Consider the following 13419-nt stretch of genomic DNA (forward strand, 5'->3'; position numbering starts at 1 on the left):
TATTCAACAATAATTCCTTCAGCTAATAATTTTCTCTGTACTTGTTGATAAACCAATCAGATTTAATGTTTATAATCATCTTTGGCTAGCGATATCCTTATTGGAGAGTTGCAACACTCTTCAAGGATTAGTTCGCGGTCTACTGATTGAAAATACCAATTTGTGCTCGTGCTAGTTTACTTAATGTAATGATTAGTATGTAGCCTACACTTTCATACTAATTTAAGCTATTTTAATGATGCTAAATTTATATAAACATGCATTATCCCAATTAATCAGAGCCAAACTTACGCTTCTGGAGGCCCGAAACGTTCAGCTCTTCTTATGCCTTTTTTATAGCACCCTAAAATTATTATCCCAAATAAGTAAGGGCACCTGATATTTATCTTTGTAAGTTTTACATAATAAATTTTATAGGGGCCTCTATATTTTAAGGCTTTACTCTGGCGCCTGTACCTAAGGCCTTGTAGATAATAGAGCTTTACTGGACGAACGAGCTATTAAAAATAAATATTTAGTAAATAAATATGCAATAAATAAGCTATAAAATATAATTAATACGTAATAATTGCGGCTTCGATTTTAAATAATAAATAAAATGTAAATTACATATTATTACTTTTGATTTACATCAAGTTCTTTCAAATATATGAAATACTTTTATAAATATTTGTTTAAAATTTTAAAAAAGTAGAAATCATATCAGTGTGAAGTATGCTGTTATCTATTTAAATATAATAAATTTAAATTTATTAAAATTGTACTGTTTTATTCCATTAAACGAAAATAACGATCCTTATCTCTACGTATGTTTTCAACTACTAGTTCGCGAGCTACGTGACGTCTCGTAATTATATTTCTGGATATATTTCTTTATTCTAGTACCTTAAAAGGGAGTTGCCAACTAAAATAAGGTTAAAAGTACTAATTTATATTATATATTATATTGTACAGTACATATATATGAGACTATAGTCTTGTTATACTGTATACCGTACGTGTATCAAAATAAATTATGCTTTAGTGTTGTTTACAATTAATTTAAGTAATCATTAAATTAATTCTAATTAAGTATTTTAATGTATACTTTTATTATTGAATAACTATTTCGTTAATTTCAATTTTTAAGATACTTTTAAAGATATTTTACCTGAAGTATTATTAAAAATATATCATAAGCTTAATTGTAATTGAGTATAACTGTTAGACTTATCACTGATTTGCAATTACTAATGCTTTCCAACTGATGCTAACACCTGAATAACAATTGCTACTACAGTAGTAGGTTATACTAATATGTAATAATTACCCCATTTAGTAGTTAATATACTCTCTATCACTTATAAATAACACTATTAAGTAGCCTTCTACGTAATTATGTCCTATACTACGTTCGATTTTATGTTATTTATTGATGATAAAAATCGATAAAAATATCCACAGAGTTACTTTAACTATCGAAGAGATGATTTGACTTTGTTATTCAATAGAATATTACTCTACGTCACCCTTAACAACTGCTAATAACTTTAATAAATATCCAGCACTTCTAACCTCTTATAAAATAGCTAAATTAGGCAATTTCCATATGTAAAAATTTTCTCAGAAGAAATTTAATATTGTTAATCTTCCAAAAAATAAATAAATAAATAAATAGTCTAGGAACATTACTTCTTAAGTAAAGTATTTATAATTTATCAGAGGCAAGTATTTATTTTTAGTATAAAAAATAAAATAAAATAAAGATTCACTTCTTTTTACCAACCGAATTTTAATTAGATACATGGCATCTTTTGGTTGAATGAAAATTAAAAGGTAGACAGAAATAATAATAAAAAATAAAATAAAGAATAAATTTTTCCTTTAAGAAGGAATAAAAATTGCAAATTAAACTAATCTTTACACATTTGTATTTTATAAAATTTTAAGAAAAGTAAACTCTTCTCATTAAATTAATACATGTAATATCATTTCCATAATGTTTGCCGAGCCAAATTCAGTTTGTATTAGCAGTTAGAGCACGATTTTCTAATAAATAATCTATTTAAAAATAAAAAAAGAAGATTGAAGATTTATTATAAATCAATATTATAAATTACTGACTAAATTATAAAACGGAGACAAATTGAATTATTAAGTTAATAAAAATGTTATAAAAATAATAATAAATTTATGTTCACGTGTAGTTACATTACATTACATACCACGTTTACATAATTTAAACCTTCGTGTATGTGTATATATATTATATGTAAAATTTAGCAATTTATTAACGTCGAAAACTAATATATAATATAAATACGGATAGTTTAATATCTCATCGTGTTAAGATTATTAATGAGATTAAATTGAATATATTAAATAAATTCATTTCAATTGAATGAAACTTTGTTGAATAATACAAAATTTGTCATTTTGTAAAAATCAAAAATAATTATTTTGGGAATTAACTTTTGTAGTAATTTAAAGTAACTTTTCCCTTTTCTCTTGACAACCAACCTGATTTTGTAAGTATCTGTTACTAATAGGACAATATTTAATCCTTATTAATCCCCAAATAATCATATTGCGTCAGTTATTATGACATATTAATTACTTCCATTCATCGTTTCTCTATAGGAACGAAGTTATCTTTTTTATTATTATTATTATTACAATTTTTTTTTCTTTAAAGTATCTTCGTGTATTCTGTAATAATTATATAATCTATCCTGTTGTAGGTATAAGCTTCAACGATTGGTTACACTTTTTCTTACACCCAAGAGATATATTGATGTGTTATTAAGCACTTTCTACTTTTTACTCTCTTAAAATCCGTTTATTCTATCGATTTTTTGGGGAATATTTTTTTTTTAATAAATAAAATTTTAAATTTTAAAAATACAGTACAGTTTTTTTATTTTTTTAAACTAATTTTATTGTAAATGAATCGAAATAATAGTAGAAAGCTACAAAGATGAATTGCTAGGTGTAATCTGCACTTGAATTCTGTTGTTTAAAGCTTATTATACTTGATACATTCTTGTAAATATTGATGATTTTTTCCTCTCTCCTCCTTCTTAATATAAATAAATATATAACTTTTAAATCCGATTTTCTGTTTTATAAAGTTTAGTATTATTTAAAAAGATAAGAAACTATAACCAAGAAAATAACATTCATAAATATAAATTTCCATGGAAAAATTGATCTTTTATGTCTTTCTTTGTAGTTAATATACAATATATTAATCTTATAATGCGTATTTTTCGAAGGTAAGAGAAAAAAAAAATTGAATTTAAAAACACCGTTTCTTTAAATCCTATCATTATTTTGACTCATAAATTTCCTAAAAATATACACAATTTTTTCTAAATATATATATTATACATATATATATATATATTTATTTAAATAAAATCACATTACGATATTTTCGTAAATATAAATTTGAAAATTTCCTTTAAATTGGATAACATCATCGATAGTTTACTTATGATAATAATATGAAAATTTCTCTAAACTTTTGTAAAAAAATTAATAAATTCTTGATACATTTGAGGTTTAGAAATTCTAAAAATAAAAATTAAAAAATATATATATATATATATTTATTTATTTATATATTTATATTGAAATTACTAATTAATAAACATAAATATAAAATATATAAATTTTCAACCTAATTAAGTAAAAAAGAATATTTTATTTTATTTTATTTTATTAAACTAATTTAAAATGTCAAAAACATATAGAATATATTCCATATTCTATATGTTTTTTGACTATAAAAAATATTTTTACATAAGAATTTTTATATTAATAATACATATTTCTATTCTTCCACATTTTCTTAGAAACGAATTATTTTATTTTATATTATACTTTTATACAAATGAAACAGAGAAAAATTAACCAAATTTTTGCATGTATATATTTTTTTTCTATTATAAAATTTTGTTTAATTGAATTTAAAAAAGAATTATAAAGTTTAAAAGTAGCAACTGTATAAAAAAAATTATTTTTGAATTTTCTATGTATTTTTAATAAGTATTTAATTATTTATGTTTTTTTTTTCCTTTTTATTAATAAAATTTTTGAAAATTATTTTCTTATTTTAACAAGAGGCACCATCTGTTGAGTAGTGTAAACATGAATATTTAAGAAAGTATTTTTTTTTATTATGATTTTTTTAATATATATTTTCGCTCTCAAAAATCATTAAATATAAGCAAGAGAGTGATTTTGTAGCAAGTTTATAAGCATTCTCATCTTATGAGGATTTTTTTTTCTATTTTTATTTTACCTGCAACAATATTAAATAAATCAAAAAAGTTGTAAATTCATGCAAATTCTTAGTCAGTCGTGCGTACTTATCAGGAAAAAACAATCTTTATAAATTCTTATTTTTATTTTTTATTTTTTAAATTTTTATTAAATATAATAGGGATTAAGTAACTCTTCAAATATTCCACTTATTTTTCTTAAATTACTTTTTATAATTTAATTAACAAATCTTTAAAGTTAATTTTTGAAGTAAATTGGTTTCTAGTTTGTCTTTTTTTATTATTTTTTTTTCCTTTTCTTTCCTTGTAAAGATAATTTTTAAAGTAAAAGTTTTCGATTGAAAAAACTGAATTTTTGTTGATTTTTTTATATAAAAAATTACTGAATAAAAAGTGAAAATGTAACAATAAAAAATAAAATAAATTTCACTTTTACTAGAAAGTGAAATTTAATTTTATTTACTTTCTTCTTTGTTATTTTTTTACTTTCTTTTAAATATGTAAGTTTCATTTTGTCAGTGAAAGCGAAAGTGAAATTTACGCATATTTTTTTTTCACTTTCCTTTTCGTTTTTGGAAATTTACAAATTTAATTAATGAAAATAAATTTCACTTTTTATTAAGTAAAAAAAGAGTGAAATTTACATTACTTTCACTTTCGTTTTACGAAAGTGAAAGTAATGAAATTTACAAGTTTTACTATAATTAACCGAAATTAACATATTTTTAACTTTAATTGTAATAATAAAAATTTCAATTTTAAATTGAAATTGAAAACAAAGTTAAATTTTCACTCTCGTTTATTTAAAGTTTCGACTAAAATGTGTTAATTTCGACTAAAGTAAAAGCGAAATTTACAAAAGCATTTACTTTTAATTAATTGTAAATTTACAAATTTACATTATTAAAAGTAAATCTTTGACTTTTATATAATAATATAAAAGATAGGAATTTATTTTAATTTGAAGTTTTTAATGAAAACTAAAGAAGTTATAAAAGTGATATTCATTAATGATTTTTCAACCAACTGTAATCACATTTATATTGTCATGCTGTGCTTTTATTTACGGGCTAATTTCCTTTTCCACTATAACCTGTATGAGAGCAATTAAGGGGATTGAAGACCATTAATTCCGGAGTTCTCCAGTCATTTTACAATAGTGCAACCACAATGGATGATCAACTCTTCTAAACAAGAGAATAACTTCACATATACTACTTACCTATTGAAACGAATACAGGAAAATTTTAAGAATTCTTATTCGACTAATTAAAAAAAATAACTTAAAATTACTTTTTTTTTTTTGGTAGTTAACCATTGCTAAATTAGAAATAGAAAATCGAGTTTTATTTATTTATTTTTTAAACACTTTTATTCCTATCTGGAATTAATTCTAAGAGCTTTAGTCTTTCTTGATTAATTTTATGGCTAAAATTTTTTAAAAATTTTTTAAATATATATATATATATAAGTGAAAGATATAAATTAAATTATCTGCTTAGACTGTTCTACTTAAATGGCAATCTTATATATATTTTTTATAATTGTCTTACGCTTGACTACTTAAAGAAAATAGGAAAAAAGACTGTTTCAAACTTGAATGTAGTCTATTAAGAGATGCAATTGAAGCAATTTTAGTGCAAAGAATTAAAAATAAATTTATTTATTTTCTTAATTCTGTTTTTTTAAATATAAAATTACCTCTTACTTTATTGCACGATGAAGATAATTTTAATTAATAAGCTTAATTTATTACTTGACTTAAAATTATTAATTATGAAAAATGAACAGTAATAGCTTCGTGCTTACAAATTGTTATGAACAAAACTCTTGAATAAAATTAAAATTTACGTTTTTATAACTCAAATTCTTATAATTTTTGTAGAAGTTTGCTATTTAAATATTAAGTTTTTAATGAGTTAATGATTTTTTGAGGAGTTTTTTTTTTTTATAAACTACTTTAAAGGTATATTTATTGTGCTAGTTAACGTCAACATAATTTACTTAATTTTTTTTAAAATATTTTGTAACATAAAAATCTCTATATCTGTAGATTATTATTTACTATAAACAAGTTATTAATATACGTATGAGCTTTAAAAAACTAAACATAAACAGTTTATTTTTTATGTAGAATTAGCTTAAACTTTAATTTATGTTTTGCTTCTTCTATCGATTTAATCACTAAATTTAGTCATTAAATTATATTATCCATTAATATAATATATTTTCCTTTCCTACGTGCAAATAAAAATTAAAAAGTAATTTTTAAAGCTATTAACTTGTTAAAATTTTAAGCAATTAAGCACGATAAATTGTTTAATATTAAGATAAATTCTAAGAATTATTCCTATATTTAAAATAGTATTTTCCTTTTTATATTCTTTAAACTATTAAAAATATTTTTTAAAAATTTTAATAAAAAAAAAAACTGCAAAATTTACAGTGTTTTAATTAAGAAAATTGTAAATTTTTAAACATTAATTTACTGCACAAAATTTAATTGAATAAAAATTAATTTTGCATTAAAATTAGTTTAAGTTTTTAAATATTTATTTTTAATTTATATATATGTATATATTAATGTAATATTTAGCAACATATTTTTGAAATTTCACATTTAAAAAAAAGCAAATAAAGTAAAATAAAACTTTATATTTATTATTATTTTCACATATAAACAGTGACTTTTACTTACAAAAATTGTCATACTGACAGCATTAATTCTTTAACATAAGAATAAAATATTCATCACTTAATTATAATCGTATTAATCATACAAAAGTTTTATTCGAAAAACAAACTTATTACCTGAAAATGTACTCAGCAAATTAAACATTTTCTAATTTTAATTGGTTAAAAAAAATACAGTAATAATTTATGGAAGCGAAAGGGCTAAAGAAAGTGATGAAGAAGAGGAGGAGGGATGGAGAAAGGAAGAAAAAAGGTGAACAGAATCTCTCTAATTTCTGATCATTCGTTTCCTTTCGAGAATTATTAATTAGATTTTTCATACAATTTTATTTATTTACTTTTTTTTACAATATTGATTTTTATTTTAGTAAAATTAATTACTTCGAAAAGTTGTAAGCAAAATGCTTAAGTTCTTGTTAGGATCCTCTTTGAAGGATTTTGTATATATGCCGTTTTCTATCGTTGTAAAAGATAATTTGATTGCAAGAGTCAACCCCCTACAACTTCTTTACCCTTAACTAATAAAGTACTGATGCTGTGAAGTGTATGATTGTGTTTCGCCGGCAACTTATTTTCAATTTATCAATGTTGGATGTTGATCCGATGCAATGGAGTGTACAGTACCTTGTTTATTCTAGTGAGCAAGACACCACAAATCTAAAGCAGATTACTTGCTAGCTTCTACAGCGTTTGCGACAGAATGATTGAAAAATCAAAAATATCTTACCCCCCCCGAAAACTAATATTTTTACTTCGATTGATGAAATATTATTAGTTTAAATACCCCTTCTAGAACGTGTTCTTTATTAAAAATTTCCTCCTTGTCTTCTTTATTTAAATGTAGTGAAGTGATTATTGGAAAAAAGGGGGTGGGAGAGCTCTTATGTGATTTTCCGGCATTCGAAGTGGAGGGGGGGGGGTCAGGAAGTTTTTGATAAATTTTATTATACTACGATATAAAATTTAAATAAAGACTCGAAAGAAGTAACTTTGTTGAATTATGATAAATTTCACTTTTTTTTTTTCTTTTGTTAAGTAAGAATATTGTATTTAAGTTTTAAAATTTGTATGTGGCACCATCTGTTATGAGATTATTTTATTTTAAAATAATTTTTATAATATTAATTGTTATAAAAGGTAAATGCATAATGTTGAGAGGTAGGGATGAGTTTTAAAAAAGAATTCTAAATCAAATAATAAGTAAAAAAATTTTCATTAAGTCTGATTTCGCTGGAGATATAACACGTGACTCTCTCTATCTTCCTACCTCCTTGACCTTTAATCACCAAAATTTAATGGCATTAATGCCTCATTTATCCTCATTTATAGAAATAACCCTTCAAAGTTTCAAAATTTTTGGTCCATTTAGTCTTGAGATATAATTTAAAATAGATGTAGATACTCACACACATACAGAATTATATATAAATATAAATTAAAATATTCGATTTAGCATTTAAATTTATAAAAATTAGGAAAAAAAATTGTCTATACATTGTTCTTTTTAAAAGTTTAATTAGTTTTTTATTAAGTTTAAGTTTAATTAAATATTCAAGAATAGGTAGGCTTTATTTCCAAAGCGACGCGACGCGACGCGACGCGACGCACATCCGCAAAGCGTCGCTCCTGTAAACACGTGGACCAAAAATTATAGTGTGAATTTCTTTAAATTTAGCTATTATTTTATAATTAATTTATACTATATTTATTGTTCTAATGACGACGAGAAGCTTGTAAAAAGTTTTGTGTATTCTTCTCAACGAAGAATTAAGAATTAGAGTCAGAAGTCAATCAGTCACTATTCATTTTATTTTTATTACGTGAATAGTTATTGGTTAACTTCTGACTCTGATTCTTGATCCATGATTATAAATACGGTCATTAATATCGAAGAATATTATAAATCGCATAATTTGTACGAGAAAACGATCAGATTATGCAATTTATTATAATATATGATCGACTAGTCGCACGCGACACGCGACGCGACAACGCGTTCGACTAGTCACTATTCTTTAATGTAAAGAAAAGTGCTGCTGTAATAATAAGCATACAATGAGGCTAAGGGTAATTAAAATAATTTATTTTTATTAAAAATATTAAATGTTAATATTTTTTATTGTGACGATAGATTTAAATAATATTATTGTTTTTTATGTAATTTTATTACATAAAAGTACTTTAAAAAGTTTTAATAGCATATTGTAAATATTTAGTGATTTATTAATTAATATAAAAAAAGGTTGAAATAAATAAATTCATTAAACAGGATATAATTAGTATATTTTATGATGCTGCCATCTTGTGGATGTTTTTAAAAACACTTTATAGTTTGCGTATTCTTCTCCAGATGGCGACACAAAACAGACGTAGAAAAAGACTGAACTAAAATGGCAGACGTTCTCATTTCAAATCCATTTATTGATGTGTATGATAATTATATTCATTAAGACATTTTAATTATTATAATACTTCTGTAATGTTTTCAGACTGTTTAAAGTACGTAATTATAAAATATTTTTGACATAAATTTATATGACCACCCAAATAAGGGACAAGATATGTATTAGGTGATTCATGATCTTTAATACAAATATCTGATAGAAATATAATAAAAGGGATTTTTATGAATAAATAACTGAAAGCTTTCTATACAGTAATTATATAAACTTTATAAATATCCTATAAAGTATATATTTAAAATAATAATAATAAAATATTCTAAAATATTCCAAAAGATGGCAGCATAAACAAACGGCTCCTGTCGCCATCTATGAGGAATAAAATTCATTAATATATATTATTTTTATATTTTAATAATTTTCAATATAATTAACATATGCATTTCATTCATAGCACTGGGCCAAGCACCAGAGCCTGAATTTACGGGTCCTATTAAAAGCCTTACTGTAACAGCTGGAAGAGATGCAACTTTGCAATGTGTTGTGAATAATCTTGGAAATTATAAGGTATAATTTTAACTGTTTTTTTTTCTAATTTTCTGAAATATTTTAATGCTTATGTGTAAATAAATTTCACATAGAAAGACATGTTATAATTTTAAAATTAATAAGAATTTATTCATTTATATTTTAACTTTGGATAGGTAGCTTGGATTCATGTTGACAAACAAACTTTGCTAACTATACACACATATGTTATAATTAAAAATTCAAGGTTTAGAATATCTCATAAAGATTTTAAAACGTGGTTCTTGCAAATTAAAAATGTACAGCCTGAAGATACTGGTTATTATATGTGCCAAATAAATACACAGCCTATGAAAAGTCAAGTTGGACATTTAGCTGTAGTAGGTAAGATATTATTTATTTATTACAAAAAATATATTTAAAATTTATATATTTTATCGAAGAAAATAATAATAATAATAAATAAATAAATAAAATAAAATTGTATTTTTCAATCTGCAAATTCATTTCTTAAGGGAATATTTCCATATTTATAAATAACGATTTTAAATCTATTGTGAAGGAAATATTCCTATACCAATAGCATTTCTTCAAAAATATCTTACACAGAATTTTTTCCTTCTTCTTTTTTTTGCATAAATAACTTATACCTCATGAGAATTTTATTCAGATAAAAATCCAAATGCATAAATACTAAATTACATCTGCATGATTTTCAAATATCTGTATGAAATTGCATTATTTTTGTAGGGAAATACATCCCTATATGGAAAGAATTTTTGGTTAAGGAAATATCTCTAAATTATTTTGTAATTCGGGGATATTTCCTTAACCATCATTATATCCTAGTTTCAATTATTTTAAGTAAGAAAAAAAAACATTGAAAAATTTTAGTTTGATTAAGGAAACTGTTAGGGAAATATCCCTAAATTATTTTTTATTTAGGTATATTTCCCTAACTTTCGTTATATTATAACATTATATTTCAATTTCAATTATTTTAAGTGAGGGGGAAAACATTAAAAATTTCGAGTTTGATTAATTTGTTTTTAAAATAAAATCCCTACTTATTTAATTTTAGAATGGATTTTTATAAGAAAACTTCTTCTATATTCTACAGGGAAATATTTCCGCATAAATTACAAACAGCGTTATGTTATTTATACGAGATATCCCCATACACGCATTTGAAATTTTCGTTGTAAGATATTCAGAAGGGAAATATCCCTTTAGGGAATTTTTCGCGATTCTTATTTTCAAATATCGGATATCGTTACATTATACTGTATGTAATTTTATCTTTGTAATGTTTGTAATAATAATTTATTAATTTAAACTGTGTTAACGATGCAACAAAATCAATTTTGTAGATCTGTAATAATGACTTAATTCATTATATACTATAGTAATATATTTATAATAGAAAAAGGGTAATAAAATTTTTAATATTGACATATGCTTAAATTGTTTAATAATTTATATTTTAACGTCTTTAATGTAATATTATTTTAATCGATTTAGTTTAATATTAAGTACTACTAACAGATGGCGACACTAGTTGCTTCAGATTCTAGCGAATTATTATAAACACTTCAAATAATTGTCAGTTGCAGAATTATCTTTTAAAATAATTTAATATTGCAAAAGTCATTTAATTAATTCTTAATTAATTTTTCTAAATTATATTTAATTTAAAAAGTTGTGTTTGTAATGTAACGTACTTAGGGAATTTTCCTGTTTACAGAAAATAAATTTCTTTAAATAGAAAAATTCCCTAAATATCAATCAAGCAATCTTTATTTGTAGTAAGGAAAAACCTTGTTACAGGGGTTAGTATTGTAAATAGCTTTAAGTTTACAAATATAGTTTGTACATTATTCTGTTAGCCAAATCTATAAACACAACAGTAAAATTATACAATTTTTTGATAACAAATATGAACATATAAATACATTATTATCCCTACATATTATGTTTACATAGTAAATCTAGATAATAAAGTAATGAATCAACAATAATTTTCAATTAATTCAATATCTTTTTAGCTCATTTGTGATTTGAATAAAAAAATTATTTATTTTAAACATATTGCTTATTGTTAGGTACCTATCCTAGCTCTGTAGTTTAAGTCTTGGTTCGTGTGGATTATTTCAATGATTTCATATTTTTTACGATAGTTTTCTAATGCAGCACAGTCCTTAAACAAATGAAGTAATGAAAAGTCCCTGGATTTGCACCAATAACAGAATTCTTTAGATCAATATAAGTATTATTGATAAATAAAGAGAATTTGTTAAGTCTGATTTGAATTAGTAAACGTTTAATATTCATATTTATATTGTTAGCAGGTAAAATGTTCGAATCTGTAGTCACATTTAGAGTTTCCAAGTACCAACGGTGATAAATCGACTTCATTATTAAATTTTGATCTTTTATAATAGACTGTGATAAAGCTGATTCCATCATTACTGTATAGCCGTGTTTTCAATTATCCTCTGAATTATCAAAGATTCTGCTTGAGACACCAAATGATTGAAGTACTTTATTAAATTTGTATTGCCATGTCTTTGTTTTTGAATTTGAATCGTTGATTTGGGTACAAATAATTTGATGTATAAATCTTATATTGTCATCGTTGGTATTTATTAATCGTTGGTAATTATTAGTAGAATTTGATCACTCTCTAAAATTCCCTAAATTACCGTGAATAAATTTTCTGCATCTATTCGAAATTGACATGGAATTATTAACAATTTCCAATAAATTTTTCCCTCGTAGGGAAAAAACAGCAAATTATCCCTAAAAATCCCTTTCTCCAAAATCCCTTTTAGAGAAATTTCTTTAAAAGGGATTTTTTAAAGAAAATTACAAAAATTTAAAAAAATAAAATTTTTTAAATATTTAAGATAATGGAATATTTAGAAAATTGAAAGAAAATTCCCATTTTAAGCACGATTACAGAAAAGCTAAAGTAGAACGGTAAGAATTTATTATTATCTTCTTTGCATTTGATATTTATATTGGGATTATTTCTTTAAATGGCTGGCATTATCGTATTTAATAATTCGCATCGAAATTTGTCTAAAATACTTAAAAATAAGATAGAAATAAATGGATAAATGGACGAGTTTGACTCTTCTTGATACCAACTATCAAAATATGAGAAGGAAGGCTTCCAGCAAAGAAACAATCCCTAGAGTTTAAAGTTGAGGGACGATCTTCGTTTGAGAAATGTAGCTGCCAAGTACAGTTGATGTTAGTCGATCGAACTTCTATTGTTATCATACATGAATTTTACTTTATTTTATCTCTCTTGCAAAAGTTCACCTTATATCAAAGCCGTTGGTATATAACAAAAGATTTTTTCTTCTTTTTTTTCTGAAATTTTCTTCTTAAAATTAAAAAAAAAATTCTAAAAAACTTCTCTTTTTACTAGACTAAATTGTACGTAAATATACCTTTACTTCTAAAATGAGAAGTATAAATAGAATAAAAAACAAAGTAAAAATTTCTGAATTAATTTTACATAG

At 23.1% G+C, this 13419-nt stretch overlaps 1 protein-coding gene across 2 annotated transcripts in view; it reads left to right on the forward strand.

The window, feature by feature from the left end:
- The window catches only part of LOC136989357 (lachesin-like), a 136301-nt gene that overhangs the window by 80187 nt on the left and 42695 nt on the right, over positions 1-13419 (forward strand). For both annotated transcript variants that reach the window (XM_067287478.1, XM_067287477.1), the window contains exons 2-3: positions 9816-9928; positions 10066-10273. In XM_067287478.1, coding sequence (XP_067143579.1) covers positions 9816-9928; positions 10066-10273 — 321 coding nt within the window. The remainder of the gene's footprint in view (positions 1-9815; positions 9929-10065; positions 10274-13419) is intronic.

Source organism: Centruroides vittatus, unplaced genomic scaffold (genome assembly GCF_030686945.1).
Source record: "Centruroides vittatus isolate TY-2023 unplaced genomic scaffold, ASM3068694v2 scaffold_490, whole genome shotgun sequence".
Taxonomy (NCBI): Eukaryota; Metazoa; Arthropoda; class Arachnida; order Scorpiones; family Buthidae; genus Centruroides; species Centruroides vittatus.